At 37.2% G+C, this 27,239-nt stretch overlaps 1 protein-coding gene across 16 annotated transcripts in view; it reads right to left on the bottom strand.

The window, feature by feature from the left end:
• Nucleotides 1-27,239, bottom strand: part of LOC105476714 (Cdc42 guanine nucleotide exchange factor 9) — a 179,866-nt gene that overhangs the window by 40,877 nt on the left and 111,750 nt on the right. For all 16 annotated transcript variants that reach the window (XM_071088441.1, XM_071088444.1, XM_011732900.2 and 13 more), the window contains 3 exons: nt 23,747-23,926; nt 6,555-6,787; nt 2,268-2,397 (listed from right to left, as the gene is read on the bottom strand). In XM_071088441.1, coding sequence (XP_070944542.1) covers nt 2,268-2,397; nt 6,555-6,787; nt 23,747-23,926 — 543 coding nt within the window. The remainder of the gene's footprint in view (nt 1-2,267; nt 2,398-6,554; nt 6,788-23,746; nt 23,927-27,239) is intronic.

Here is a 27,239-nt window from a genome sequence, read left to right as displayed (position 1 = left end):
ACATATGTGCGTGTGTATACACACAAGAATCATCAGGGTTGTAGGGGGAGTCCTCAAGAGCCTTTGTGATTCTGACATTCTAGACGTCTTTAACACAGGTATGGTGAATATGACAGAAACTTTAGGCTTGGCCTCTGAAATGTTCCACAGTGGCCTCAGTCTGACAAGAAGACCATGAAGAATTTTTCTTCCTACAAATTGCTATAGGCTGAATGTTTGTATCCCCATAAAATTCACATGTTGAAACATAATCTCTACTGTGATGGCATTTGGAAGTGAGGCCTTGGGGGATGATGCTCATGAGAATGAGGCTGTCATGAATTAAATGGGAACAGCATTCATAAAAGAGACCCCAAAGAGTTCTCTCATCCCTTCTGCCATGTGAGGTTACAATGAGAAGACAACAGTCTATGAAGAGGGCTCTCACCAGGCACTGAATCTACTGGTTTCTTGATCTTAGACTTCCCAGCTTCCACAACTATGAGAAATAAATGTCTGTTGTTCATAAGCCACCCAGTCTATGGTATTTTGTTATAGCAGCCTGAATGAAGTAAGATGTCAATTTAGATAAAGAAAGGCTTTACCAAGCAGGAGCGTACAAGGGATGTGTGGGCTTACATGAGATTAGAGTACCAATCAATCAGGCTAACAAAGGAGGCAGAAACTGTTAGAACCGTGTTTTTGTAGCCCCATCCAGACAAACATGCAGGAAATTCCTTCGGAGGTGCTGAGTCTTTAAATCATACCCCAGTGTTATTGAGCTTGGTGCTACTGAAGCTCCCTGGGTAGGCCAGGGAATTTCATGCTATTTTTGGTTCCCCATGGCTCCTGCTCCAAGGACTGATGCCCCAGAGCATACAGGGGAATTAGAAGGTCTTCTAGGCATTGGGAAGTTGGGGAGATGCTCCAGGGAATAGGAAGACAACCGCTGCTGGGCACCTTCTCTTATAAAAAACCCTGCCAACGAGAGAGAATAAGGCCAGCTAATCCACCTTAATTTTAGTGTTTTAGAGTTGATGGGCTTGCTAGAAGTCATTTGGTCCAGCTCTCTGCCTCTAATCAGGCAAATGGCCAAAGCAAGGCCAACACAAGGAAAAAAGGACCCACAATTTTCTAGTAAGTCTGGCCCAGTGCTGGCTTCTGCTTAAGAGAACGAGGATCTCTTCATCTAGACAAATTCCTTTCTCTGAAAATCAAAGTGCTGTTCTACTTATATGGGAACATTATCCTTCAAATATAACCCTAAAGGATGTCAACTGATCAGAACTGTGGTCTTTTTCAGCAGTCTACATTAAGGTAGGACAGAGGTAGCAGAATAAAAGGAAGATGACTTTTTTCTGGGCCTTGGTTAAGTAGCTGTTTGTGAGGATGATGCTTGGTTCCCTTGGAATGGGCTAAAATACTTTAAGTATTAAGAGAGATACTACCTCTTAATCACTGAAAATGACACTTGAGTTGAGGTCAGGGGAATTGGGAGCAGACCCTACCTCTATATTGTGACCACAAGGCTTAAGATTGCTAATCCCTCCCTAGTAGCACGTCCAGCCTCTCCCATCTTGGTTATTTTAGCCAGCAGACTATCAGATTGCACAACCTGGGTCTGCAAGACATATGCGAAATGTCATTACTCCTGGTTCTTTTGGTGGGCATCTAGGAAGGAAAGGTCTTTCAGAATTCAGAGAAGTCATGGCTGTCTGCAATGAACTGGAAGGCTCTCAGGTATTATTTTAAAAACAGATGATAAAACTGTGGATTTGGCAGGGATGATGGTTGTGGCCTAAAGTGTACAGGCCTAATAGAGAGACCTAATAGATGTGTCAGGGTGAGTGATATAACTGATTAAAAAAAAAAAAAAAAAAGTATGTTGGCTATCCTGCATGGTTGGGAACAGGAGAACCAACCTTGTATTCCATGTCTGAAAGTAAATTAGTATATACTACTTCTTATCTAAGTGTGAATCTGTTGGTCATAAATCCAGAAAGAGCTTTGAAAGGCTACTGAGTCAACCCAATTGTTCCCTGGCAATACCTAAAGAAATGAACCTTTCATTTCTCAATGAGGTATCATCACAAAAATTCTCCAATCTTCTTAGAAAGTTATTCAAGTATCCAACACTTCTCGCTAGCAGGAAATTTTACCTTGAGTCTAATCTAAATCCTTCCTGGTGCTCTTCAAATCTAATTTCTCTTCACCTATCCTTAGGTAAGATGGGAAGCTTTTGCCAAGCTATTCAGATTCCCCAATACCCTGGTTGGTAAGTTTCCTACCTCCCAGTCTAGGACAGAAGCCTGCCACTGAGCAATCTTGTCAATATTCTCTAAACGTCGCTTGCGTTCGTTGATCTGCTGAGTCACATTTCTCATGACAGCCAAAGCAGCTGCCACATACCTGTAGTCACTGTGAAAACAAAAGAGTGCAAGTTGAACGAACCAATGTGCCAGAGAACCAATGTGCTAGGTGCCAATCTTAACATCCACTCTCCTCTACCTCCTTAGTAACAGAGTCCTGATTTTCAAATGGGAACCCACACCACCTAAAGACTACATTTCCTATCTTTTGCTTCAGCAAAAATGACTATGCATCTAAGTTTTGTACACTGATATGTAAATAGAAGTGTTGGGTAGTATAAGAATTAAAGAAAGAGGAGAGAAACATGAAGGATGGCTTTTCAGTCAACAGGGAGAGGTTAATTTAAATAAACCTGAGAGGAGCGGCTGGCCGAGTTAGGTCAGAGCCACACTTTCTTACAGACTAAGAGTTTTTAAGGATTCAGGGTGGGAGAGTTTATCAGAGGCATAGACTGTTTCTGTGCCTCTTTGTTGCGCTTATCTGGGAGAGAGAGTTGTGTGTCTGTTCCCATACATCTTTTTGCAGCTGCAGGCATATCCCCTGAGTCTGCTTTTATCTTCTCTATCTTAGTGCACCTGAAGGAAAAAGAATGTGCTTATTAATGGCCACTGTTTTACTGGGGCCCATTGTATGAGGGTGAAGTTTGGCAGTTACCCAAGAGACTTTCCCCTGACCTCCTTCTGTGCCTGAGCTCTCTTACTGTCTGCTATTTCTGGCTGCTTGTAGTTAGAAAAGAAGTGATTTCTTGAAATGCATGAGCCTAGAAAGGGAGCTGGAACTTAAAGTGGTGGTGCTTGTCCAAGATGATGGTGTTCCTGCTCTACCAGGTAGGCCTTCTGAGAAATCACCTTTAAGGAAGTGAGCAAACCCTTCTTTAGCCTTTACTCAATCCTGATGCTTGGAATGTTGATGTGATGGCCGAACCTCTGGTAGCCATCTTGGACCATAAGGACAAGGTCAATACCCTAGGCATAGGATAGCAGACAGCTGTAGGGTGCTCATGTTTCTGATAGCTGTTGGGTGCTCATGACCATGGGGCCGCCATACCAGTCATAAACTTCAGAATACATACTTCTTTTACATGAGAGACAAATGGGCCGCTATTTTTTTGCATCACTTTTTTTGTGTCCTATCTGATACAGCCAGCCAAGGACCAAAAAGGGAGCCTCACACATGACGCAGTATAGACCACCTTACCATCTCTTCCATCATCTATTTCTATGGAGCTTCTGCCCAAAATCACTGTGAAATATCATCCTCACGTTTGCTTTTGCACAATATAGAAACAGAATGTAGTACAGTGGGTAAGAACACAAAGTCTGAAGCCAGACTTTGTGGGATCAAATGTCAGTTTTTCTCACTGACTAGCAGTGTGGCCTTTGGCAAGTCTCACTCCCTCTCTCATTGACTCAATTTTCTCATCTGTAAAATGGGGAAAAGTATAGTTTACTGAAGGTTTCATAAATTAAATACAATCATCCATGTAAACTATTTTACTCTTGGCATATAACAAATGTTAATAGTATTACTATTACAAATCAAACATTTCTGTAGTAGAGACATCACATGGGATGCCTCTTAAAACCCCCAGTCTCAGAAGTATAATCCTTGGCCTCACATCCTGGGACCCTGGATAGCAGACATGTTGAGAGTTACATATCCTGTCCAGGTTTTTTTCTGCTGTTCTTTTCTGATTTCCAACTGAATGGCTCTTGAGAAAGGCAGGTTGATAGGGAGATCTCAGCCATTCAGTGGGGGCTAAAATAAACTGAGAAGACAAGAGGATGCATTACAGTTCAGTGTTAACACCTTTCCTTAGAGAAACTGAAAATGCCTTGTGGTCACTAGTCTGCTCAATCTCTCAGTACCATTTTTTTTTAAAGGAAATAGAAAAAAAAAAGATGTGCAACAACTGCACATCTTTGCACAACTGCACAACTGCACACCCACAACATTGAATAGTGGGTTGATGGACCAAAGAAAGGCAGAGGAAAAGGACTTCTAATTGCCAGGAAGATCCTATGTAGTACCTCCTCTTAACTTGCATCCTTCACTCCAATCTGTGCTCTGCACACCTGTCAGAGCCATAGCTCTCAAACAATGTTACAGTATCACCTCCAGTGAAAGGCTCTTCACTATACTTCCTAACCAGTCTATTCTGTCTCAAGACAAATATGTTAGAGAAGTCTTTATTCTGAGCCTCAATGAATGTTAGCTATTATCAGTTTTTCTTCTGGATCCCACTGCTGACCCATATTGAGCTTATGGCCAACTAATACTTCCTAAGTCTCTTCAAAACAAACTCTCTCAGCCTGTCCTTGAGCTATTTATTTCTTATCTTAGACACAATGGTAACACTCTACATTTTTTTCTGTTACATTTCATTCTTTTACAGTTAGTTGCTCCAACATATGAGGATCTTTTGGGCTATGTGACATTACCAAAGTTTCTCCTTGGCAAGATGTCTGAGCCTGACACTTAGAAGGAGGTAGAGTGGTGACAGAAGGGAAGACTGCAGCACAGAAGCTGCTAACATAATTAAGTGCTCCTATTCTTTGGACCCATTTTCTGCCCCTGTACCTTTCCTTTCTCTGATTTGAGGAGATCAGTGCTCTAAGCCACTTTCTGGGAAGTAAAGCACAGAGCTGTACTGTCCAATATGGTAGCTACTAGCCATATTTAATTAAAATTAAGTAAAATTTAAAATTTAGTTCTCAGTTGCAGTAGCTATGTTTCTTAGTACTCAATAGTCACATGTGATCGGTAACTACTATACTGAATAACACAAATATAGACTATTTGCATTGTTGCAGAAAGTTCTACTGGGCAGTCCTGGCATGAGAACGTTCATTTCCTCTACGCCAAGACTACCCGGCCATGGATTCCTCACTGTCAGTGTCCCATACTGCCTATTTTTGCCATTTTTAGCTGGCTGCCTTTCTCAAAATGGCTAGAGGGGGAATGTGCCCATCTCTAACCTGTCCTACTAGTTTTAGCAGTCGGCGGGAGAAGAAAGGAATGGCTGTGGTTCAGCCAAACCCTGGTCAAAGCCCTCAGATGAGGTCTGGGCCCAGCCTCTTACTGGGGAGAGTAACAGAACAAAGAGTTTCTACTTCCAGACATGTCAGCCAGCCTCCCTCTTACATGCAGTCTTCATTCTCATCAACTTAAGGAAGGTAGGGTAGGGAATATATGTCAATCATCTGTAAGAAAAGTCAGTATTCTTCTCTATTTATCATTTGTCATCTAATCTTCTCCCTCAGAGGCCTTCAGTCCAACCTATCTGAACACCTATCTTACTAAGCTTCCAAGTTGGCATCAGCCTTTAATTGCCTTCAAATCCAAGCTACTCTTGACATGCATGGCAGGAGCCATCATCTTAATATAGATTCCTGAGACCTGCCAAAAGGGGTTGTCCATGTCGTGGGAGTTGTGCTGGGCCGAACAGGTCACTCTGAGAAAGGGCAGGAATTGATGTAGCCTGACACTGCCTGAGCGACTCTACTGTCACTCTGGAGCGCAAGACGGGGGAGGAGAGGGAATCAGGAACCTAGATGTCAAGAGGACTTTGAAGCAGGAGTTCCAGTCACAAGGTGAAAGTGCACAGAAATGGCAAATCCAAATTGAATGTCCTATCTTTTTGGTGCACACCAAATCCCCCAAAAGCTCTGATGTTGTTTTGACCTAAGAAACTAACATAGCTTTGAGTTATGCTTAAAAACTTTTTTCTGGAACTTTTAAGATGAATTATGCCATATATAATTTACCCAGTGAATATTATCAGTCCACAAGTATGATTTAGCTCCATTGCTTGGTCTCTTTGGGGCTAACTTTCAGACCCAGATTCATTAGGCCTTGGGTGTGGGCCAGTTGGTTTGGTTTACATATTTGGGTTCATTTTTGAGTTGATGTTGCTTCTCTAACAAATCATATCTTATATGCTTTAGTGGTGCTGGAGCCCTAGGCAGATTTCAGATTTTAACCCAAATATAGTGGCCCTGGACCCTCCTTTTGTGTGAGTAACAAAGCCAGTGATAGCTCTGCCTTCTGTACCCTGTTGGCTATGAGGCAATCAAGAATGTATCATCCTATTTTGTAGATAAGTTAATAGAAACTCAGAAAGGGCAAAAGGATATGTATTCTCAATGAGAACCAACAGATAGAGGAAGTTCCCTCATTCACTCCTGACTCCCTCAATCCCTTACCTGTGGTCTTGGGCAGTATACTTTAGGAGCTCAGCCAACTGTAAGGGATACTTGCAGATCTTCTGCACTGGAGTCAAAAGGAAACCATCGATAGCAATGTCAATCATCTGCTGCAAGAGGCGACAGGCCTCAAAGAAGTGCTGGTAGCGGCTGTCTTTCATCAGTTTGGAGAGCTCCATGCAAGCATCCAGGTGGTTGTTACAATACTCAGAGTATATCCAGAATCCATCTTGCTGTGGGAAAAGAAAAAACAGAAAAGAAAAGGCTACAGAGGACCCCAAAAGAAGTCTTAAAGTAATGGAAAGAGAGATCATATTCTTAGGCAGAAATATTAAAATGATAATGAAGTCAATTATTCTTAAATTGATTCATAATTTAATAATACAATAGCAAAACAAATTATTTAGTAACAAGACAAACTGACTGTAAAATTCTTATAAAAAAATGAGTAAATAGCAACAGTAGGGACATTCTGTAAAAGAAGGGTAACGAGGGAACACCGGTCCTAACAAGAGTAAAACACAGCATGGCAATAAAACTCTGGGACTGGATCACAAAAAGTAAGAGATCAGTGACTCTACTTCTGGCAATGACAGACTAAGTTGTTGCAGACAAACCCTGCCACTGAGAATAGCTGGAAAAGCTAAAAATAAATAAATATCTGTATGAAGGAATCACATAATCCAGACCCTGATATTATCTCCATAAAATGTCCCTAAAGAAACACAATGTGATGAAGTGTTTAGAGGTAAGGAATCTAAGATGTATGCAAGTTAAACACTAATGGCTGAGAAAAAAATGTATGAGTGTGTGTATATGTATATATATGGACATATAAATATGTATATAAAGAAAGGGGAAGAGGAGAGAGTCAGGAGAGAGAGGGAAAACACACTCAAATAGTAAGACAAAATGGTGAAATGTTAACAACAGGGGAATCTGGGTATGTTTTGTATGGTTATTATTTTTCAACCTTTCCATAAGTTTGAAATTAATTCCAAGTAAAGTTTTAAAAAAACTCTATAATTTTTATTATACATTGACAAGTACTTAATAAAAGATAACCCGATGTATTAGAATAGAAAATGTTTATAAAACCCAAGAGAAACAACAGGCAATAGAAACTAATCAACAAAAAAATCAAGATGGAGTTATTATATTAGGGTTGAAAAACAAGCAAAATAGCACATAAAAAGAATAATATACCATGATCAGGAGAGACTTATCCCAATCCAATTCACCACATTAACAGATTAAAGGAGAAAAATTACATGATTGTTTCAATAATGCAGAATAAGCATTTGAGAAAATAAATTTATGACAAAGACATCAGCAAACTAGAAATAGAAAGAAACTACCACAATGTAATAAAGGGCACCTATGAAAAATGTTAAGCTAATTACTTGGTAAAATATTGAATGCTTGCCCCTAAGATCAGAATAAGACAAAAATGCCTGGTCTTACCATTTCTAGTTAACACTGTACTGTATGTCCTGACCAGTGAAATAAGAAATAAAAAAAGGAAATAGAATATAGACTGAAAAAAGAAGAAATAAAATGGTCTTTTTTTCAGAGATGACATAATTGTATATGCATAAAGTCCTAAGAAAGCTACAAAAAAGTACTGGAACCAATTAGTGAATTTGGTAATGTGTCAGGACACAAAGTCAGTGTACAAGAATCAACCGTATTCCTGTGTAATAGCAATAGACTACAGGAAACTGACGTTTTAAAATACCTTTACACCAGCAGCTGAAAAAATGTTAAATACTTAGAAATCAACTTTTAGGAGAGGATGTCAGTAAGATGACAGAATAGGAAATATCAGCCTTCCTTTCTTCAGCAAACAACAATTTGGTAGCTATCCATGAACAAAAAATAATTCTGGAAGAGCTTAGGGGTCCACTTAAGAAGCCACAGCAATATAGTGAAAGAAAAAGTCAGAAAACAAATACACAAAAGTAGTAGGAAAAATAGTTTCATTTTGCCTGCATCACCCCATCCCCATAGCTGGCACTGCTCATTATGGAATGGAAACTCCTTGGATCTTGTGTCCTACATACAGGGAGAAGGAGACAGGAGTATACAACAAGGTTCCCCAGCTTTATGGGACACTGCCCAAATTAACAGCTTCAGTTTCATCCCACCCAGATCTCTGAGAAGACAGATATAGCCTAGATATCTGGAGACAGCAGAGAGCAAAGAATAGGGATTAGTTATATCAGTATCAGCAAAGTAGCAGGAGTCGCAGTGATCTGCCGTGGCCTGCTCGACACAGAGCCCCAGTAGGCCTCTCTGTCAAGGACCTCAACAGCCCTCATAGCCACTGTGTACCTCCTGTAGATTTTACCTCTCAAGATCCTTCAGTGTTCAGTCACAGACCCCAGAGGCTTTTTCAGCTTTTACTGCTAAGAAAACCAACTGCTAGTATAGTAACAGCAGACCCCCTGCAGCTTATACTGCTAAGGGTCCATGGGTTGTTTTTTTTTTCCTTCTCAGTTTTAGGAGAAAACAAACAAACAGCAACAACAACAAAAAAACCCCTGCCTGAGCCATGTCCCTTCTTCTTACTTCCTGGAGCCACCCAGAGCTGCCCAACTGCTGCTGTGGTTACTATAGCCCAGTGGGAAGGGGTGATGCAGGCCAACAGCTTTCACATTCTCCAGATCCCTGATCCACCAGAGCTTTCCCTCTCCCATGTCCAGAGCTGCCTGAGCTACTCCTACCACAGGTGCCTTGGCCAAAGGACCCAGCACAGGAGCCTTTGCATTCTCTAGGTACTTAAGCCATTACTAGGCCAGAGCATCCAAGGAGACAGTAGTAAGTACTGCCTCCTTGGATGCTCTGGCCCAGTGACCCAGCACAGCTACCATGCATGTACCTGCAAACAGCCCTTGGATGCTCTGGCCCAGTGACCCAGCACAACTACCATGCACACACCTGCAAACAGTCCTAGGGTCCCAAACTAGGGGTTCCAGTCTCACTACCACGTGTTACCAAAGCTGACCTACACAGATAGGCTATCACACAAATTCTTCTAAAGCACACATGGAATACTGTCCAGAATAGATCACATGTTATACCACAAAATAAGTCTTACCGAATTTAAGAAGATAGACATCATATCAAGTATCTTTTCTGGCCGTGATGATATAAAACTACAAGTCAGTAACAGGAAGAAAACTAGAACATTCTTAATCAGTAGAAAATAAACAACATATCCCTGAATAACAAATGGGTCAAAGAAAAAATCAAAAGGGAAATTTAAAAATATCTTGAGACAAATGAAATTGAAAGCACAACATACTAAAACCTTTGGGATGCAGCAAAAAAAGTTCTAAGAGGAACGTTGATAGCATTAAAAAAATCTGATATAAACTATCTGATATTACACCTCAAGAAGAAGAACAAAGTAGACTCAAAGATAGCAGAAGGAAAAAAAATAAAAGATCAAAGCAGATATAAATCAGAGAACAGAAGAACTTAGGGAAAAATATCAACAAAACTAACTTGGCTTTTAGAGAAAATGAGCATATAGGTAAATAAAATTAGAAATGAACATGAAGATATTACAAAAGATGTCTCAGAGATGAAAAAGATTACAAGGGACTATTAGGAACAATTGTATGACAACAACTTGGAAATACCAGAGGAAATGAATATATTCCTAGAAATATAAAACCTACTAAGATTGAATCAAGAAGAAATAGAGAGCCTGAACATTAACAAATAAAGAGATTGAAGTAGAAATTTAAAATCTCCCAACAACAAAAAATCCCAGGACCAGATGGCTTCACAACTGAATTCTACCAAATACTCAGATAAGAATAGTAGCAATCCCTCTTGAACTCTTCAAATACATATATACATACATACATACATACATACATATGTATATACATAAAAGAACTAAATGTTCTCAAATGATTCTAAAGTCAGACAAAAACACAAAAAAAGGGCCGGGTGCGGTGGCTCATGCCTATAATCTCAGCACTTTGGGAAGCTGAGGCAGGCGGATCATGACGTCAGGAGATCAAGACCATCCTGGCTAACATGGTGAAACCCCGTCTCTACTAAAAATACAAAAAAATTAGCCAGGCGTGGTGGTGGGCGCCTGCAGTCCCAGGTACTCGGGAGGCTGAGGCAGGAGAATGGTGTGAACCCAGGAGGCAGAGCTTGCAGTGAGCCGAGATCGCGTCACTGCACTCCAGCCTGGGCAACAGAGCACAACTCTGTCAAAAAAAAAAAAAAAAAAAAAAGAAAGAAAGAAAAAAACTACAAGCCAGTATCACTAATGATCATAGGTACAAAGATTCTCAATAAAATAGTAGCTAGCCAAATTCAGTAACATATCAAAAAAATCATACATCATGACCAAGTGGGATTTATCCCTGGGATGCAAGTATGGCTTAACAAATCCAAATCAATTATTGTGATACATTACACATCAGCAAAAGGAATAATTTAAAAACCACATGGTTATTTCAATAGATGCGGAAAAAGCTTTCACAAAGTTCAACATCCTTTCAGGATAAAATATCTTCACAAATTACGTATTAATATAAAAAATTTCCTCAACATAAGAAAGGCCATTTATGAGAGGCCCACAGGTAACATCATAATCAATAGTGAAAAATGGAAAGCTTTTCCTTTAAGATCTGGTATAAGGCAAGGATGCCCACCCTTGCCAATTTTATTCAAAACAGTACTAGAAATACTCACCATGGCAATCAGATAAGAAAAATAAATAAAAGGCATCCAAATTGGATCAGAAGTAAACTAGCCCTATTTGGAGATAAGATGATTACATATGTAGAAAGCCCAAAAGACTCCCCCCAACAATAAAAAAATAAAAAAATAAAAACTCTTAGAACTAATAAATGAATTCAGTAAAGATGCAGGATACCAAAAAATCAGTGTACAAAAATCAGTTGCACTCTTTACACCTATACTGATGTATCAAAAAAAGAAATTTTAAAAAATCATATTTATGATACCATCAAAAAGAATGAAATACTTAAGGAATAAATTTATTCAAGCAGGTGAAAGATCTGTGCACAGAAAACCAAAACACCGTGATGAAAGAAACTGAAGAAGACACAAAGAAATGGAAAGATTTCCCACGTACAAGAATTGGAAGAACCAATATTGTTAAAATGTCCCTACTACTCAAAGCGACATATCAACACAATCCCTATCTAAATTCCAATGGCATTTTTCATGGAGATAGACAAAAACATATATAAAATGTCTATGGAACCAAAATAGACCCTTAATAGCCAAAGCAACTCTGAGAAATAAAAATAAAGTTGGAGGCATCACACTCTTTGATTTCAAACAATATTATAAAGCTACGGAAATCAAAACAGTATGCTACTAGCATAAAAACAGACAGATATACCAATGTAACAGAACAGAGAGTCCAGAAATAAACCCAAGCAAATATAGTGAACTGATTTTTGACAAGGGCACCAACAGGACACAATGGGGAAAGTATAGTCTCTTCAATAAATGTGGTTGGAAAAACTGGATATCTATATGCAAAAGAATAAAATTGGGCCCATATTTTACACCATACACAAAATTTAACTCAAAATGCATAAGAGACTGAAACACAAGAGCTGAAATCATAAAACTACTAAAAGCACTACTGCTGTGCTTTTTCTTATGACACCAAAAGCACAGGCAACAAAAGCAAAAAGAAACAAGTGAGACTGCATCTAATTAAAAAGCTTCTATGTAGAAAAAAAAAAAAATCAACGGCATGCAAAGGTAGCCTATGGACTGAGTGAAAATATTTGCAAACTGTATGTCAGATAAATGGTTAATATTCAAAATATATAAGGAACTCGCATCATTTCATAGCAAAAAAACAAATAAACAAATAAACTAAGAAATGAGCAAAGAATTTGAACAGACATTCCTCCAGAAAAGACATAAAAATAGTCAACAGGTATATGATGATGCTCAACATCATTAATCATCAGGAAAACGCACATCTAAACCACAATGAGAAATAACCTAGCATCTATTAGGATGGATATTATCAAAAAGATAAGACATAACAAGTGTTGACAAGGGTTTAGAGAAAAGGAGACCCTTGTACACTATTAGTAGGAATACATATTGGTACAGCAGCCACTGTGGAAAATAATACCTTTAAGATGTTCCCAAAGAAATTAAAAATAGAATTATCATATTATCCAGTAATCCCTCTTTTGAGTATATGCTGAAAGGAAATGCACTCGCCACCTTGTAAAGATATCTGCACTCCCTTGTTCACTGCAGTATTAATAACAATAGCCAAGATGGGGAAGCAAACAAAGTGTCCATTAATGGATAAATGGGTAAAGAAACTGTGGGGTGTATATGTATATGCAATATGTTGCCTCTATTTTAATAAATTACCTCTATTTTTAATTTATATATATATATATCATATACATACAGAGACGCAGAATAGAATATTATTCAGACTTTAACAGGAAGGAGGGAAGGAGATCATGTCATTTATCACAACATGGAGGAACCTAGAAGACATTATGCTACATGAAATAATCCAGTCACAGAAAGAAAACTACTACATGATTTCACTTATATGTGGAATCAAAAAGAAAAAAATGAATACACAGAAACAGATTAGGATGGTGGTGACCAGAGGTGAGGGGGTGGGAGAAAATGGGAAGATATAAGTCAAAGGGCACAAAGTTGTAGTTATGTAGGAAAAGTCTAGAGATCTAATGCACAGCATGGGGACTAGAGTCAACAATATTGTATTATACACTGGAAATTTGCTAAGAGAGTAGATTTTAGATACTATTACCACAGAAAAGTAACTATGTGAGATGATATGTTAATCTGTTTGACTGTAGTCATCACTTCATCATTTATATCGAAATATCATATTGTACATCTTAAATTTATACCTTAAATATTTTTTAAAACAATCAAATTTTAAAAGGTCAAAATCATAGAATGAAAACTAGAAAACAATCCTGAGCGAAATCACAAAAAAATAGAAATAAACAGTTAAATGTTCATGGATCTGAAGACTCATCATATCAATGTTCCCAAAACTGATCCACAGATTTAATGCAGTAACAATCAAAACACTGGTATGGTTTTTGTTTGTTTTTGGTAAAATTTGGCAAGATTATCCATAAATTTATATAGAAATACAAATAACCTAAAATAGCTAAAATTGTTTTGAAAAATAACTATGTTGGAGGAGTTATGCTACCTGACTTAAAGACTTGCTATGAACCTATATTAATCAAGAAAGCGGGGTACTATTACAAGAATAGTCATATAGATCACTAGAACAGAAGAGTGCACCTAAAAATAGATCTCCACATATATGCTTAATTGATTTTTGACAAAGGTGCCCAGGCAATTCATTAGGGGAATTAGTATTTTTTAACAAATATCCATACAGAAACCAATTAACCTTGATCTGCACTTTGTGCCATATATAAAAATTACCACAAAAGGGATCATAGGCCTAAATGTAAAAAACAAAACTACATAACTTCTATTTTTAAAAAAGTAGAAAATCGTTATGCTTTTGAGATAGGCAAAGAAAGTAAGAAACAAAAAGCATGACCCATAAACTAAAATAAAGCGATAAACTGAATTTCAATAAAATTAAAAGTTTATGCTTTTCAAAAGATACTCTTAAAACTAAAAATAGAATTACCATTCAATCCAGCCATCCCATTACTAGGTATCGACTTACATAAAATAAATCATTATATCGAAGGAATACTTGCACTTGCATGTTTACCACAGCACCATTCATAATAGCAAAGATAAGGAATCAATCTAAGTGTCCATCAACAAATGAATGGATAAAGAAAATATAGAACTTCTACACAATGGAATGGTACTCAGCCATAAAAAGAATGAAATTATGTCATTTGCATCAACATAGATGAAACTAGAGGTCATTGTCTTAAGTGAAATAAGCCAGGCACAAAAAGACAAATATCACATGTTCTCATTTATTTGGGGGTGCTAAAAAATTTGAACACATAGAAGTAGACGGTGGAAAAACAACAAAGGCAGGGAAGTGTGAGTGGGTGAGAAGGGAGAACATGAATATAAGTGGGTTAAAGGGTACAAACATAAAATAGAAGGAATGCATTCAATGTTCAATAGCAGAGTAGGATGACTATACTTAAAAAAAATGCATTGTACCCCAAAACCTGACTTGATCACTATGCATTATACATATGTTAAAAATTTCTCACAGACTCTATAAATACGGACAATTTTAAAAAGACACAGTTAAGGAAATGAAAGGCTAAGCCACAGACTGGGATATAACGTCTGCAAATAACTTATCTGACAAAGGACTTGTTAACAAAATATATAATTCTCATAACAGAATGTCACCAAAATAGCACAGTATAAGTTATGTAGCTTTACTCTCCTCCACAGAAAACCAAAAAGAACTAGCCACTGCCAAGATTATCAAAAGAAATATTCCAGAACTCAATGACTGAAGCTGTGACAATCCCAGAGGCCACAGAGAACAGAAAAACTGCAAGCAAAATGTAAAATAGCTCCTTCTCCAAGCTGCCAGGCACTGTGTAGAAAGGTACCCTCAAAATCAAGGTTCCTATACTGGAAAAAGTAAAAGTGGACAGCTAGCTTCCCCACCATCTTAGATCCCTTTTCAGAAAAATTCTTCCTGCCTCAACCTGTAAGAAGCCTCTTGAATACCTGCAGAGTAAAAAATCCCAAAGGCAGCTAGAGTTAGAGGGTGGGGATGGGGTTAGCAACACCCAGTGCATGAAACTCCACAGCTTTCCTTCACCTGAACTCAAAAAAAGACACCAAATCAGAAAGGGTGTTCAACAGCATCACGTTGCAGGAGGCACACTTCATCAGTCCTCTGGGAACAAACCTCCATCCAGCTTCCCACAGAGCTGGGATATCTTTGGGATTCCTTCCCATCCAGGATGGGTAGCACTTTGAACTTGAGAAAGACTATGTCAAATCTGGGTTCCGGGTGCCATCTAGTGTTGAAAAGGAGGCAGTGATCTCAGGCTAAGGGAGCTAAACAGTCACTCTGCACAAAACCTCTAGACAAACATACTTCTGAAAGACCAAACCAAGCCAGACAGTGAAGACTGGAATAAAGAACTAATCCTTCAATGCAAATGCACAGACATACATTCATAGAAAGAGCAAATAGGAAACCATGACATTCCCAAATAGACAAAATAAGGAGCTAGTGACTGACCCTAATGCGATGATGTTGTGTGAGCTCTCAGATCAAGAATGCAGAATAGCAATTTTCAGGAATTCAGAAAATGCCAATATAACACAGAAAAGCAATTCAGAAATGTATTACAGAAGTTTAACAATGAAATTGAAATTTTAAAAAATTAAACAGAAATCCTAAAGCTAAGAAATACAATAGTCAAACTGAAAAATGCATGGGATGGTCTCAACAATGGAACTGATCAAGCAGAAGAAAGAATCGGTGAGCTCTAAGACTATTTGAAAACTCACAATAAGAAGAGAAAAAATAATGAGAAAAATGAAGAACACCAACAAGATCTAGGGGATAGCCTCAAAAGAGCAAGCCAAAGGGTCATTGGCTTTAAAGAGGATGTTGAGAAAGAACAAAAGGTAGAAAGCTTATTCAAAGTAATAATAACAGAGACTTTTCCAAACCTAGAGAAAGATATAAATATCCAGATATAGGGTTAAAGACTACCAAACACGTTCAATCTAAATAAGATTACCCTAAGGCATATAATAATCAAACTCTCAAAGGTAACGGACAAAGAGGGGAATCTTAAAAGCAGCAAGAGAAAAGAAGCAAATAACATATAAAGGAGTTTCAATTCCTCTGGTAACAGATTTTTCAGTGTAAGTCCTACAGGGTGGGAGGGACAGGGGCAACATACTCAAAGTACTGAATGAAAACAAAACAAAACAACCTCCCATAAATACTGTGCCCAGCAGAGTCATCCCTCAAACATGAAGGAGAGATATAGACTTTCCCAGACAGAAGTTGAGGGAATTCATCAGCAGAAGATTTATCTTACATGAACTGCTAAAGCCAGTTGTTCAATCTTAAAAGAACACTACTATGTAAAAAGAAAACATCTGAAGTTATAAAATAAACTGGTAAATGTATGTAGACAAATTCAGAATAAATTATGCAGACAAACACTGCGTTGTGGTGTGTAAACCGTTCATAGCTTTAGTATGAAGACTGAAAAAAATCTATCAAAAATAATGACAATTTATTAAGGTCAGCCCGGCCAACATGATGAAACTCCATCTGTACTAAAAAATACAAAAACTAGCTGGGTGTGGTGGCATGTGCCTATAATCTCAGCTTACTCAGGAGGCTGAGGTAGGAGAATCACTTGAACTCGGGAGGCAGAGGTTGCAGTGAGCCAAGATCGTGCCACTGCACTCCAGCCTGGGACACAGAGCAAGACTCCATCTCAGAAAAAAAAAAAAGGCAATTTATTAAGGGATAGGCAATGTAAAAAGATGTAAATGGAGACAACAAAAAGTTAAAATGTGGAAGTAATGGACTTAAATTGTAGAGATTTTAGTTTTTAATTTTTCTTTTGATCTAAGTTAAGTTGTCATCAGTTTATAATAAGATGTTCTAAGCCCCATAGTAACTACAAAGCAAAAACCTGTAAAAGATACACTAAAAAAAGCAAAGAATTAATACATACCACCAGAGAAAAATCACTGAACAACAAAGGAAGACGGTAGTAAAATAATGGAAGAGAGGAGTTATAAAACAATCAGAAAATAATAACAAAATGGCAGTAGTGAGTCCTTACCTTTCAAAAATAACACTGAATGTAAATGGGACTAAATTCTCCAATTAAAAGAGAGTGGCTGAATGGATTAAAAAAAAACAGCATCCAACTATATGCTGCCTACAAGAATTTCACTTCTTTAAGTGAATTTCTAGTGAATAAGACACATATAGACTAAAAGTGAAGGGATGAAAAAAGATATTGCATATAAATAGAAACCACAAAAGAGCAGCAGTGGCTACACATATATTATATGAAATAGACTTCAGGTCAAAAACCGTAAGAAGAAACAAAGAATGTCACTATATAATAATAAATGAGTCAATTCAGCTAGAGGATAGAACAATTATAAATTCATATGCACCCAGCACTGGAGCACCCAAATATATACAACAAATACTAGTAGATTTAAAGGGAGAGATAGACTACAACACCATAATAATAGGGAACTTCAACACCCACTTTTAGCAACGAACAGATCATCCAGACAAGATATCAACAAAGAAATACTGGATTTCAGTTGCACTATAGACCAAATGTACATAACTGAAAATAACTGAACATGTCATCCAACTGCTGCAGACTACACATTTTTCTCATCAGCATATAGAACATTCTTGAAAATAGGCCATATGTTAGGCCATAAAGCAAGTCTCAACAAATTTTAAAAAGTCAAATTCATATCAAGTGTCTTTTCTCACCACAATGAAATAAAACTAGAAATCAGTAACAAGAGCAACTTAAGAAACTGTACAAATACACTGGAATTAAATATATTGCTCCTGAATGACCAGTGGGTAAATAACAAAATTCTTTTAAAAAATAGAAATTTCTCAAAACAAATGAAAATGAAAACACAAGATACCAAAGCCTATGAAATACAGCAAAAGCAGTACAAAGAGGAAAATTTATGGCAATAAAAGCTTTCATCAAAAAAAAAAAAAAAAGAAAGTCTTCAAATAAATAATCTAGCAAGTCACTTCAAAGAATTAGGAAGGCAAGAACAAACTAAACCCAAAGCTAGTAGAAGGAAATAAATAAAAAAGGTCAGAGCAGAAATAAATGAAACTAAGGCTGAAAAATACAAAAGATCAATGAAATGAAAAGTTTTCTTTGAAAAGATAAACAAAATCAACAAACCTTTAGCTAGACTAAGAAAAAAAGAATACCCAAATAAATCAAATTAGAGGGGAAAAGGGAGAATATAACTGATACCACAAAAATACAAAGGATCATTACAGAGAATATGAACAACTACAGGCAAACAAATTGGAAAACCTAGAAGAAATGGATAAATTCCTGGATACATATGACGTACCTAGGTTGAACCATGAATAAATAGAAAATCAGAACAAACCAATAACAAGTAACAATATCAAAACAGTAATAAAAAGTGTCTCATCAAAGAAAAGCCAAGGACCTTATGGTTTCACTGCTGAATTCCACCAAACATTTAAAAAAGAACTGATACCAATTCTATGCAAATTATTTCAAAAAAGTGAAGAGGAGGAATACTTCAAACTCATTCTATGAGGCCAGCATTACCCTGGTACCCAAACCAGACAAAAACACATCAATAAAAGAAAACTACAGGCCAATAGTGCCGGCAAACACAGATGCAAAAATTCTCAACAAAATACTAGCAAACTGAATTAAACAACACATTAAAAAGATCACTCACAGTGATCAAGTGGGTCACATCCCAGGGACAAACGTTTGGTTCAACATATGCAAATAAATAAATGTGATACATTACAGTAACAGAATCAAGGACAAAACCCATATGATCACTTCAACAGATGCTGAAAAAGCATTTCATAAAATTCAAGATCCCTCCATGATAAAAAGACAACAAACTGGCTACAGGAGGAACATGCATCAAAATAATAAAAGCCATATATCACAAACCTAAAGCTGTCATCACACTGAACAGGAAAAAAATCAAAAGCCTTTTCCCCAAGATCTAGACCAAGACAAGAATGCCCACTTTTACCACTTATGTTCAGCATAGTACTTCATGTCCTAGCCAAAGCAATTCAGGCAAGAGAATGAAATAAAGGGTATCCATATTGAAAAGGAAGAAATCAAATTATCCTTGTTAGCAGATAATATAATCTTATATTTAGAAAAACCTAAAGACTACATACACACACAAAATGCTGGAAATGATCAACAAGTTCAGTAAAGTTGCAGGATACAAAATCAACATACAAAAAGCAGGTGCATTTCTGTTTGCCAATAATTAACAATCTGAAAAAGAAACCAAAAAAGCAATCCCATTTAAAATAGCTACAAAAAATAGGAATAAATTTAACCACAGAAGTGAAAGATCTCTAGAATAAAAACTAAAAAGCAGTGCTGAAAAAAATTGATAACTACACACAAAAAGGGAAAGATATCCCATATTGATGGATGGGAAGAATTAATATTGTTAAAATGTACTGCCTAAAGCAATCTATAGATTAAATGTAATTAATTAATATTAAATTAATATTATTGAATTAATATTGTTAAAATATACTACTGAAAGCAATCTACAGATTAAATGCAATCTCTATCCAATCTCTATCAAAATACCAATGACGTTCACCACAGAAATGGGAAAAAAAAATCCTAAGGTTCATATGGACCCACAAAGACCCAGAATAACCAAAGCAATCCTGAGCAAAAACAACAAAGCTGGAGGCATCACACTACCTAACTTCAAAATATACTATAAAGTTATAGTAACCAAAAAAGCATGGTACTGAAATAAAAACAGACACATAGACCAAATGAACAGAATACAGCATCCCAAAATATACCCATGCATTTACAGCCAATTCATTTTCAATAAAGACACCAAGAACACATATTGGAGAAAGGACAGCCTCTTCGATTTATGGTCTTGGACAGATTGGATGTCCATATGCAAAAGAATAAAACTAGACCCCTATCTCTCACCATATGAAAAAATAAAATCAAAACGGATGAATGACTTAAACGTTAAGACTTGAAACTATAAAACTACTAGAATAAAACATTGGAAAAATGCCTCAGGTCATTGATATGCACAAAGACTCTACTGAGTAATACCTCTAAAGCACAGATAACAAAAGCAGAAATAGCCAAATGGGATTATATCAAGCTAAAAGCTTCTGCACAGCAAAGGAAACAATCAACAGAGTGAAGCAACAACATACAGAATGAGAGAAAATATCTGCAAACTATCCCTCTGACAAAACATTAACAACCAAAATATATAAGTGACTCAAACAACTCAATACCAAAAACAACACAAATAATCTGATTTCAAAGTGGGTAAATGCTCTGAACAGACATTTCTTAAAAGAAGACATACAAATGGCCAATAGGTATATGAAAAATGCCCAACATCATTAATCATCAGAGAAATGCAAATCAAAATCACAAGGACATATTATCTCGCCTCAGTTAGAATGGTTATTATCAAAAAGACAAAAAATAACAAATGCTGAAGAGGATGCACAGAACAGAGAACTCTCATACACTGCTGATCAGAATGTAAATTAGACGGCCATTATGGAAAACGGTATGGAAAACTAAACATAGAAGTACCATATGATCCAGCAATCCCACTGCTGGGTATATAATATATATATCCAAAAGAAGAAAAATCAATATGTCAGAACAGATATTTGCACTCCCTTGTTTATCACAGCACTATTCAAAATAGCCAAGTTATGGAATCAACCTAAATGCCCACTGACGGATCAATGGATAAAGAACATGTGCTATACATACACAATGGAATATCATTGAGCTATAAAAAGAAAATCCTGTCATATGCAGCAACATGGATGGAACTGGAAGACATTATGTCAATCGAAATAAGCAAGGCACAGAAAGACAAATATCATGTTTTCACTCATATGTAAGTAGGGGCTATAAAAGTTGATATCATGGAGGTGGAGAGTATAGTAGTAGTTACCAGAAGTTAGGCAGGTTGTGGGGAGAGAAAGATGAAGAGAGGTTGGTTAATGGGTATAAAACTATAGTTATATAGAAGAAATAAGTTCTAGTGGTTGATATCAGAGCAGTTAACAATAATTAGTTATATATTTCAAAATAGTTATAATTATAAAAACAATTATAGTTAACAATAATTAATTGCTTGTTTCAAAATAGCTAGAAGATTTGGAATGTTCCAAACACAAATAAATGTTAAATGTTTGAGATGCTGGCTATCCCAATTACCCCGATATAATCATTATACATTGTATTTATGTATCAAAATGCCACATGTAGTCCCAGCACTTTGGGAGGCCAAGGCGGACGGATCACGAGGTCAGGAGTTTAAGACCAGCCTAGCTAACATGGTGAAACCCCATCTCTACTAAAAAAAAATGCAAAAATTAGCCGGCATGGTGGCACATGCCTATAATCCCAGCTACTTGGGAAGCTGAGGCAGGAGAATTGCTGGAACCCGGGAGGTGGAAGTTGCAGTGAGCCAAGATAGCGCCACTGCACTCCAGCCTGGGTCACAGAGTGAGACTCCATCTCAAAAAAAAAAAACAAAAAAACACACTACATGTACCCCATAAATATGTGAAAGTATTATGTATTAATTTTTAAGAAAAAAGAACTCTCAAAACAATAAGAAAACAAACAATACACTTAAAATGGGAAAAATACATGAACAGACACTTCACCAGTTTTTATACAGATGGCAAATAAACACATGAAAAAAATGCTCAACATCACTATCCATTGGAAATGCAAATTAAAATTACAATGAGATACCACTACACACCTACATGTTAGAATGGCTAAAATAAAAAAAAAAAAATTAGTGACTGGCTGGGCACGATGGCTCACGCTTGTAATCACAGTCAGCATTTTGGGAGGCCAAGGCAGGAAGATCACTTGAGGTAAGGAATTTGAGACCGGCCTGGCCAACATGGTGACACCCTGTCTCCACTAAAAAGACAAAAATTAGCTGGGTATAACGGCACATGCCTGTAATCCCAGCTACTTGGGACAGTGAGGCAGGAGAATTGCTTGAACCTGGGAGGCAGAAGTTGCCACAAGCCAAGATTGCACCACCGCACTCCAGCCTGGGTGCCTGGGTAACAAAGTGAGACTCTGTCTCCAAAAAAAAAAAAAAAAAAAAACTGATAATATCAAGTGTTGACCATGTGGAGTAACTAGAACTCTTGTGTATTATGTATTAGTAGTGAAAATGAAAAATGGTATAGAGACTTTGGAAAATAGTTTGGCATTATCTAATAAGTTAAAAAATCTACCATGCCACCTAGCAACCCTAACCCTGGAAGCCCTTATCCAAGAAAAACGAAAACATATATTCTCAAAAAACTATTGTACCTAGAATGTTCATAGCAGTTTTATGCATTAGAGTTCAAAACTGGAAACAACCCAGATATCCATTAATTGGTGAATAGGTGGTGTATCCTTGCAATGGAGTGCTACTAAGCAATAAAAAAGGATAAACTAATGATATATGCAACAACATGGATGGATATCAAAGGCATTATGTTAAATGAAAGAAGCTAAACACAAAACATTATATACTGTATGATTTCACATATATGACATTCTAGAAAAAGCAAAATTTCAGATAAAAAGGAGATCAATATTTTCCAGTAGCCAGGAGTAGGGGCACAGATTGTTTGCAATGTCAAGATAAGAGGACTTTATGGAGTTATAGAAATGTCCTATATTTTGATTATTATGGTGGTTATACAACTATATACATTTGTTAAAACTCCTTAAAGTATACACTTAAAATCACTTAAAATGAATGAATCTTATTGTATGTAAATTATATCTAAGTAAAGCTGATAAAAATGAAACTCTAGAACTAATAAAAGGGTAAACAATTAATTCTTTAAAAGGAAAAATAATACATTAAAAGAGATAACACACTGTGAATATTTTGAGTTCCTCAAAAAATACTGAGTCTCACGGAAACTTAACAGAAACAGAAAAGGGAAGATGAAGAAAAATTCTACTGGTAACTGCCAAGAAGGAAAGGGAGAGGGGAGGGGAATGGTAAAGAAGGAGAATCCTAGGTTGCTTCTAATGGTACTCCACCACATACGACACTGCCACGCAATCAACAACAGCCTTGTATGTGCTCCCTTGTGGACTTCTGTGAGAGTTTCTCTGGAATATACATTCGGGAATGGAACCAGCAGGTCATACACATGCTTAACATTTATAGGGCAAATCACAGCACTTTTCTAAGTCCTTGTTTCCTGGCTGGAGACCAGGGGTCAAAATAAGGGCCCGAGAGGAACCCATTCCCCACTGCAGGGACAAAGCAGCTGAACAGAACCAGACAGTTCAAACGCTCCTTCCATTGTTTCCTAACACCTCTCAAAACCCTCCCCAAATAGATAAGATACTTACGTGCTCTAGGAAGCAGGGTCCTATCTCGCTGAGGTGGGGGTCATCATTGTTATACTGTTTCTCCAGGTCTCTCACAAAGCCCATCTGAAATCTGTAGATATCTTCAATGTTCCCAAAGATTACCTTCAGTTGCTCGTCACTGAACATGTCCCTTCTCTTCCGGCACTGCTTCAGATAGCCCTGCAGACACAGAAAAACCCTAGGTTGAGGAAGTCCCTGACTTACAGAAGGCTTTACACTTCCTAAGCACTTAAGAGCCTCATTTTGGTCCCAAGAAGTAGGCATGGAATAATTATTTTCATTTTTCATATGAGGAAACTGAGGTTTACAGAAGGAAGTCACTCCCCCAGTGAGTAATTAGGAAAGCTGGATTGCCAGCAAAGGTCTTAAGAGTGCAAAGACTCCAAAGTACAGGGCTTTTCCCTTCATTCTCTATGAAGAAGACCCCAAAAGTCAAATATCCCTTTCCAAGAAGCTGGCTGACCACATTTTCACAGGTCTTATTAGCTACTGGTTTAGCTGGATCCATTCACATCTCTAAAGTTCTATTCCTTATAAGACCAACCCAAAGGTCTTAATAACATTGACAAAAATTTGGGAACAGAGGCCAGAATAGGAAAACTTCCCATAAGAGAACATAAATTGACAAGACAAAACCATTTCTTTAAAAAGAAAAAATTCCCTTATGAACTTTAATGTCAGGAAATAACCAGGAATAATAGTTGTTTATCATTTTAGACTTTCCCTGTTGTGTACATCGAATTACACATACGATCTTTTCTTAGACATTCATGTCTTCACATACTTTAAGAAAATGCATTCATACTATTCACATCATGCAAATATCTGCCAAACCATTTCTCAAAGCAAATGTCTCAACTATCTAAGGTAGCTGGCCAGGAGTGATCATTTAGATGAGCTCAGCCAACAAGCCTATGCGTGCCTGGACATGGTGTTTCTAACACAGCAGGTGTTTAGGACACATTTATTTACAAATGTGTGGCCAGCCTAGATAGCTCATTTACAAATGTGTCCTAAACACATTAATGTGTCCTAACACATATGTCCTAAACACATAAATGTGCCCTAAACACATAAAACACATTAATAAAGATAACCACTGATGAAAGAGAAAAAAAGGATGAAAGAGATTCTTGGTCTAGTAAGAAAGCATTGGGGTAACATAAAGACTCAGGGCATAATGTAAGTCAGGACAAAAACAGCCCTGATCTAAATTGCATCTTCCATTTGGAACCTACTATTATGGGTTTTCACTTGATAGTTACTGCCCTCATTAGAAATCAGTAGCACATAAAAATGTTCTTGGTGAGGATAAATTATGGTCATTTGCTTTCATCAAACAGCTAAGTGAAATTATCTTAATACCTTTCTTAAGGGTTGAGACTCCAAGGAAGAGTTTTACAGGGACTGATTTACCACATATAGCCCTGTCCCTATCCTCACTTTGTCTCCCTTAACACAGCTACCAATGAGGTAATCTGGGCACACTCCAGGAAGATCCTCATCCCTGGCTTCAATGCCTTTTACTGACCCCTACAACAAACCTCACTTCCCATATCTGTTCTCAGTCTCCAATTTAGCCATTAATTAGTAAGTGTCTTTAAACAGTAGGCAAATTAATAGTCTATGCCTATGTTGACATCTGTTTAACTAATGATTTGTACCCTCATTGACTGACAAGTTGAAAATTTCCTGCATTCTTTCATATGCAATTTTTGATTAGGAAGAAAATTCCCAGAACACCCTTTTGGCTCCACTACCTTTACAGAGGTTGCTCCCCAAATTCTGCCTCCCTAGAAAGCTTTACATTGACTACCAGAAGGAATGGCAATAAACCCCTGTAGGCCCTTCCCTGCCTAATATGTAATTACCAGAGCCTAGTATGTCTGAGTTGGTCTGCGCCTGTGTGCCTGTCTATCTGTCTCTTTCACCCTACCATCTCTGGACATTTCTTAGCTACAATGGAACAGGGAGAGCAGTGAGCATATCATCTCAACATTAAATGGGAGTGGAGGCTTCCTTACCCCTTCTCCCACTTTTTTCCCCTAAGGCAGGCCGAGGAGCACAGCTGGGGGAAAACAGTAACAGTGGCACATTCAATATATTACTTCTAGGTAAGTAATAGGTACTGATGAGTGACCACAATGGGAGACAGAAGAGGCCAGCCTAGATAGCTCATTTATCTCCTGAGAAGCCAGTTCAGAAAATATTTAATAGTTCTATCCGCTGCTCCTATTTGAAAAGTCTCAGGCGAAAAACAAAACACCATAAAATCACCAAAATTCAACAAGGATACTAGAAGTCAGCATCAGCATAAAATATAACAGAAATAAAAATAAGAGAGTGGTCTTAGGAAAAGAGAATTAATGAAGATTTCAATCCAACTTCCTAAGTCCCTAAATATATTATTTATTGCCACTCTCAAGGAAATAATTTTCTTTCTATTATATGTTGTATGTTATGGTAGGGGATATATCAGGAAGAATGTCCACAGGATGGTAGGAACCTAGAATGTTTTATCAACTCTTATTTTTAAAGCCAATGATAGACTATAAATATATTCTGGTACATTTAGCTTGATGAAATATTACATAGCAGTTAAAATGATAATTAGGAAGACCATGTAGAAACATGGAAAATTGTTTATGATACAATGTTAACAAGTAGAACATAAAATGGTATATCAGTGTGATTACAACTCTGTAAATATATATACATATGGACAGATTTGAAGAGATTATGCAAAAGTGCAAATAATTCTGCTATAGTTGATGGATTCTGGCTGATTTTTGTTCCTATTTTTAAACTTTCTCTAATGCTGTTTTTTAATTGTCTTCATGATCAAAAATGGGATCTCTTTGCCAGAGAGTGTAAAGAAAAGAAAATGCAGCTATAAGAAGGTTGCCTGGAATGAAATATTATCAAGAAAAGAAGAGGGAAGACCCAATGTCTTCTTAAGATCTCCTGCAGCCCTAGTGTCTAAGATTACTCACTTGCTAAAGATTACAAATAATAGATGTAAACTGCTCTTATCAAAAAATAAGCGATGAGACATAAGAATATGGGAGTAGCTGGATAACCCCAAAATGTCACCCTCGACCTCTATATCACACAAGCTTTTGGAAAAAAGAAAGGCCAGGAGAAATGATTAGCTCCCTGGAGTCTTGCCTTTTTTATCCCCTTCTTCTGGCTGGCCTGAAGGCTATCAAATTTTCCACATCAGTGGTGAACAGAGGGTAGACTTAGGGGGTCAATTAATACTTGTCTCCTCTCATTCACTCATTTTTAAAGGTATGTAAGTTTAAGATGAGTTGGCAGTGAAATGTGATTGCCAAAAAGCCTAATACCATTTTCAGTTAGAAAAAAGAAGAAATATATTGCGAGCCAAAAATGAGAGAGGTAATTGGAAGGTAGTCATACCACTGCAGGAGAGCAGAATTAAATTCTGAGTCCACCCTCTTTTCAGAGGAAC

The sequence above is a fragment of the Macaca nemestrina genome, chromosome X, assembly GCF_043159975.1.
Source record: "Macaca nemestrina isolate mMacNem1 chromosome X, mMacNem.hap1, whole genome shotgun sequence".
Taxonomy (NCBI): Eukaryota; Metazoa; Chordata; class Mammalia; order Primates; family Cercopithecidae; genus Macaca; species Macaca nemestrina.
The sequence above is the reverse complement of the archived record's forward strand: the minus strand, read 5'-3'. Positions and strand labels throughout refer to the sequence as shown.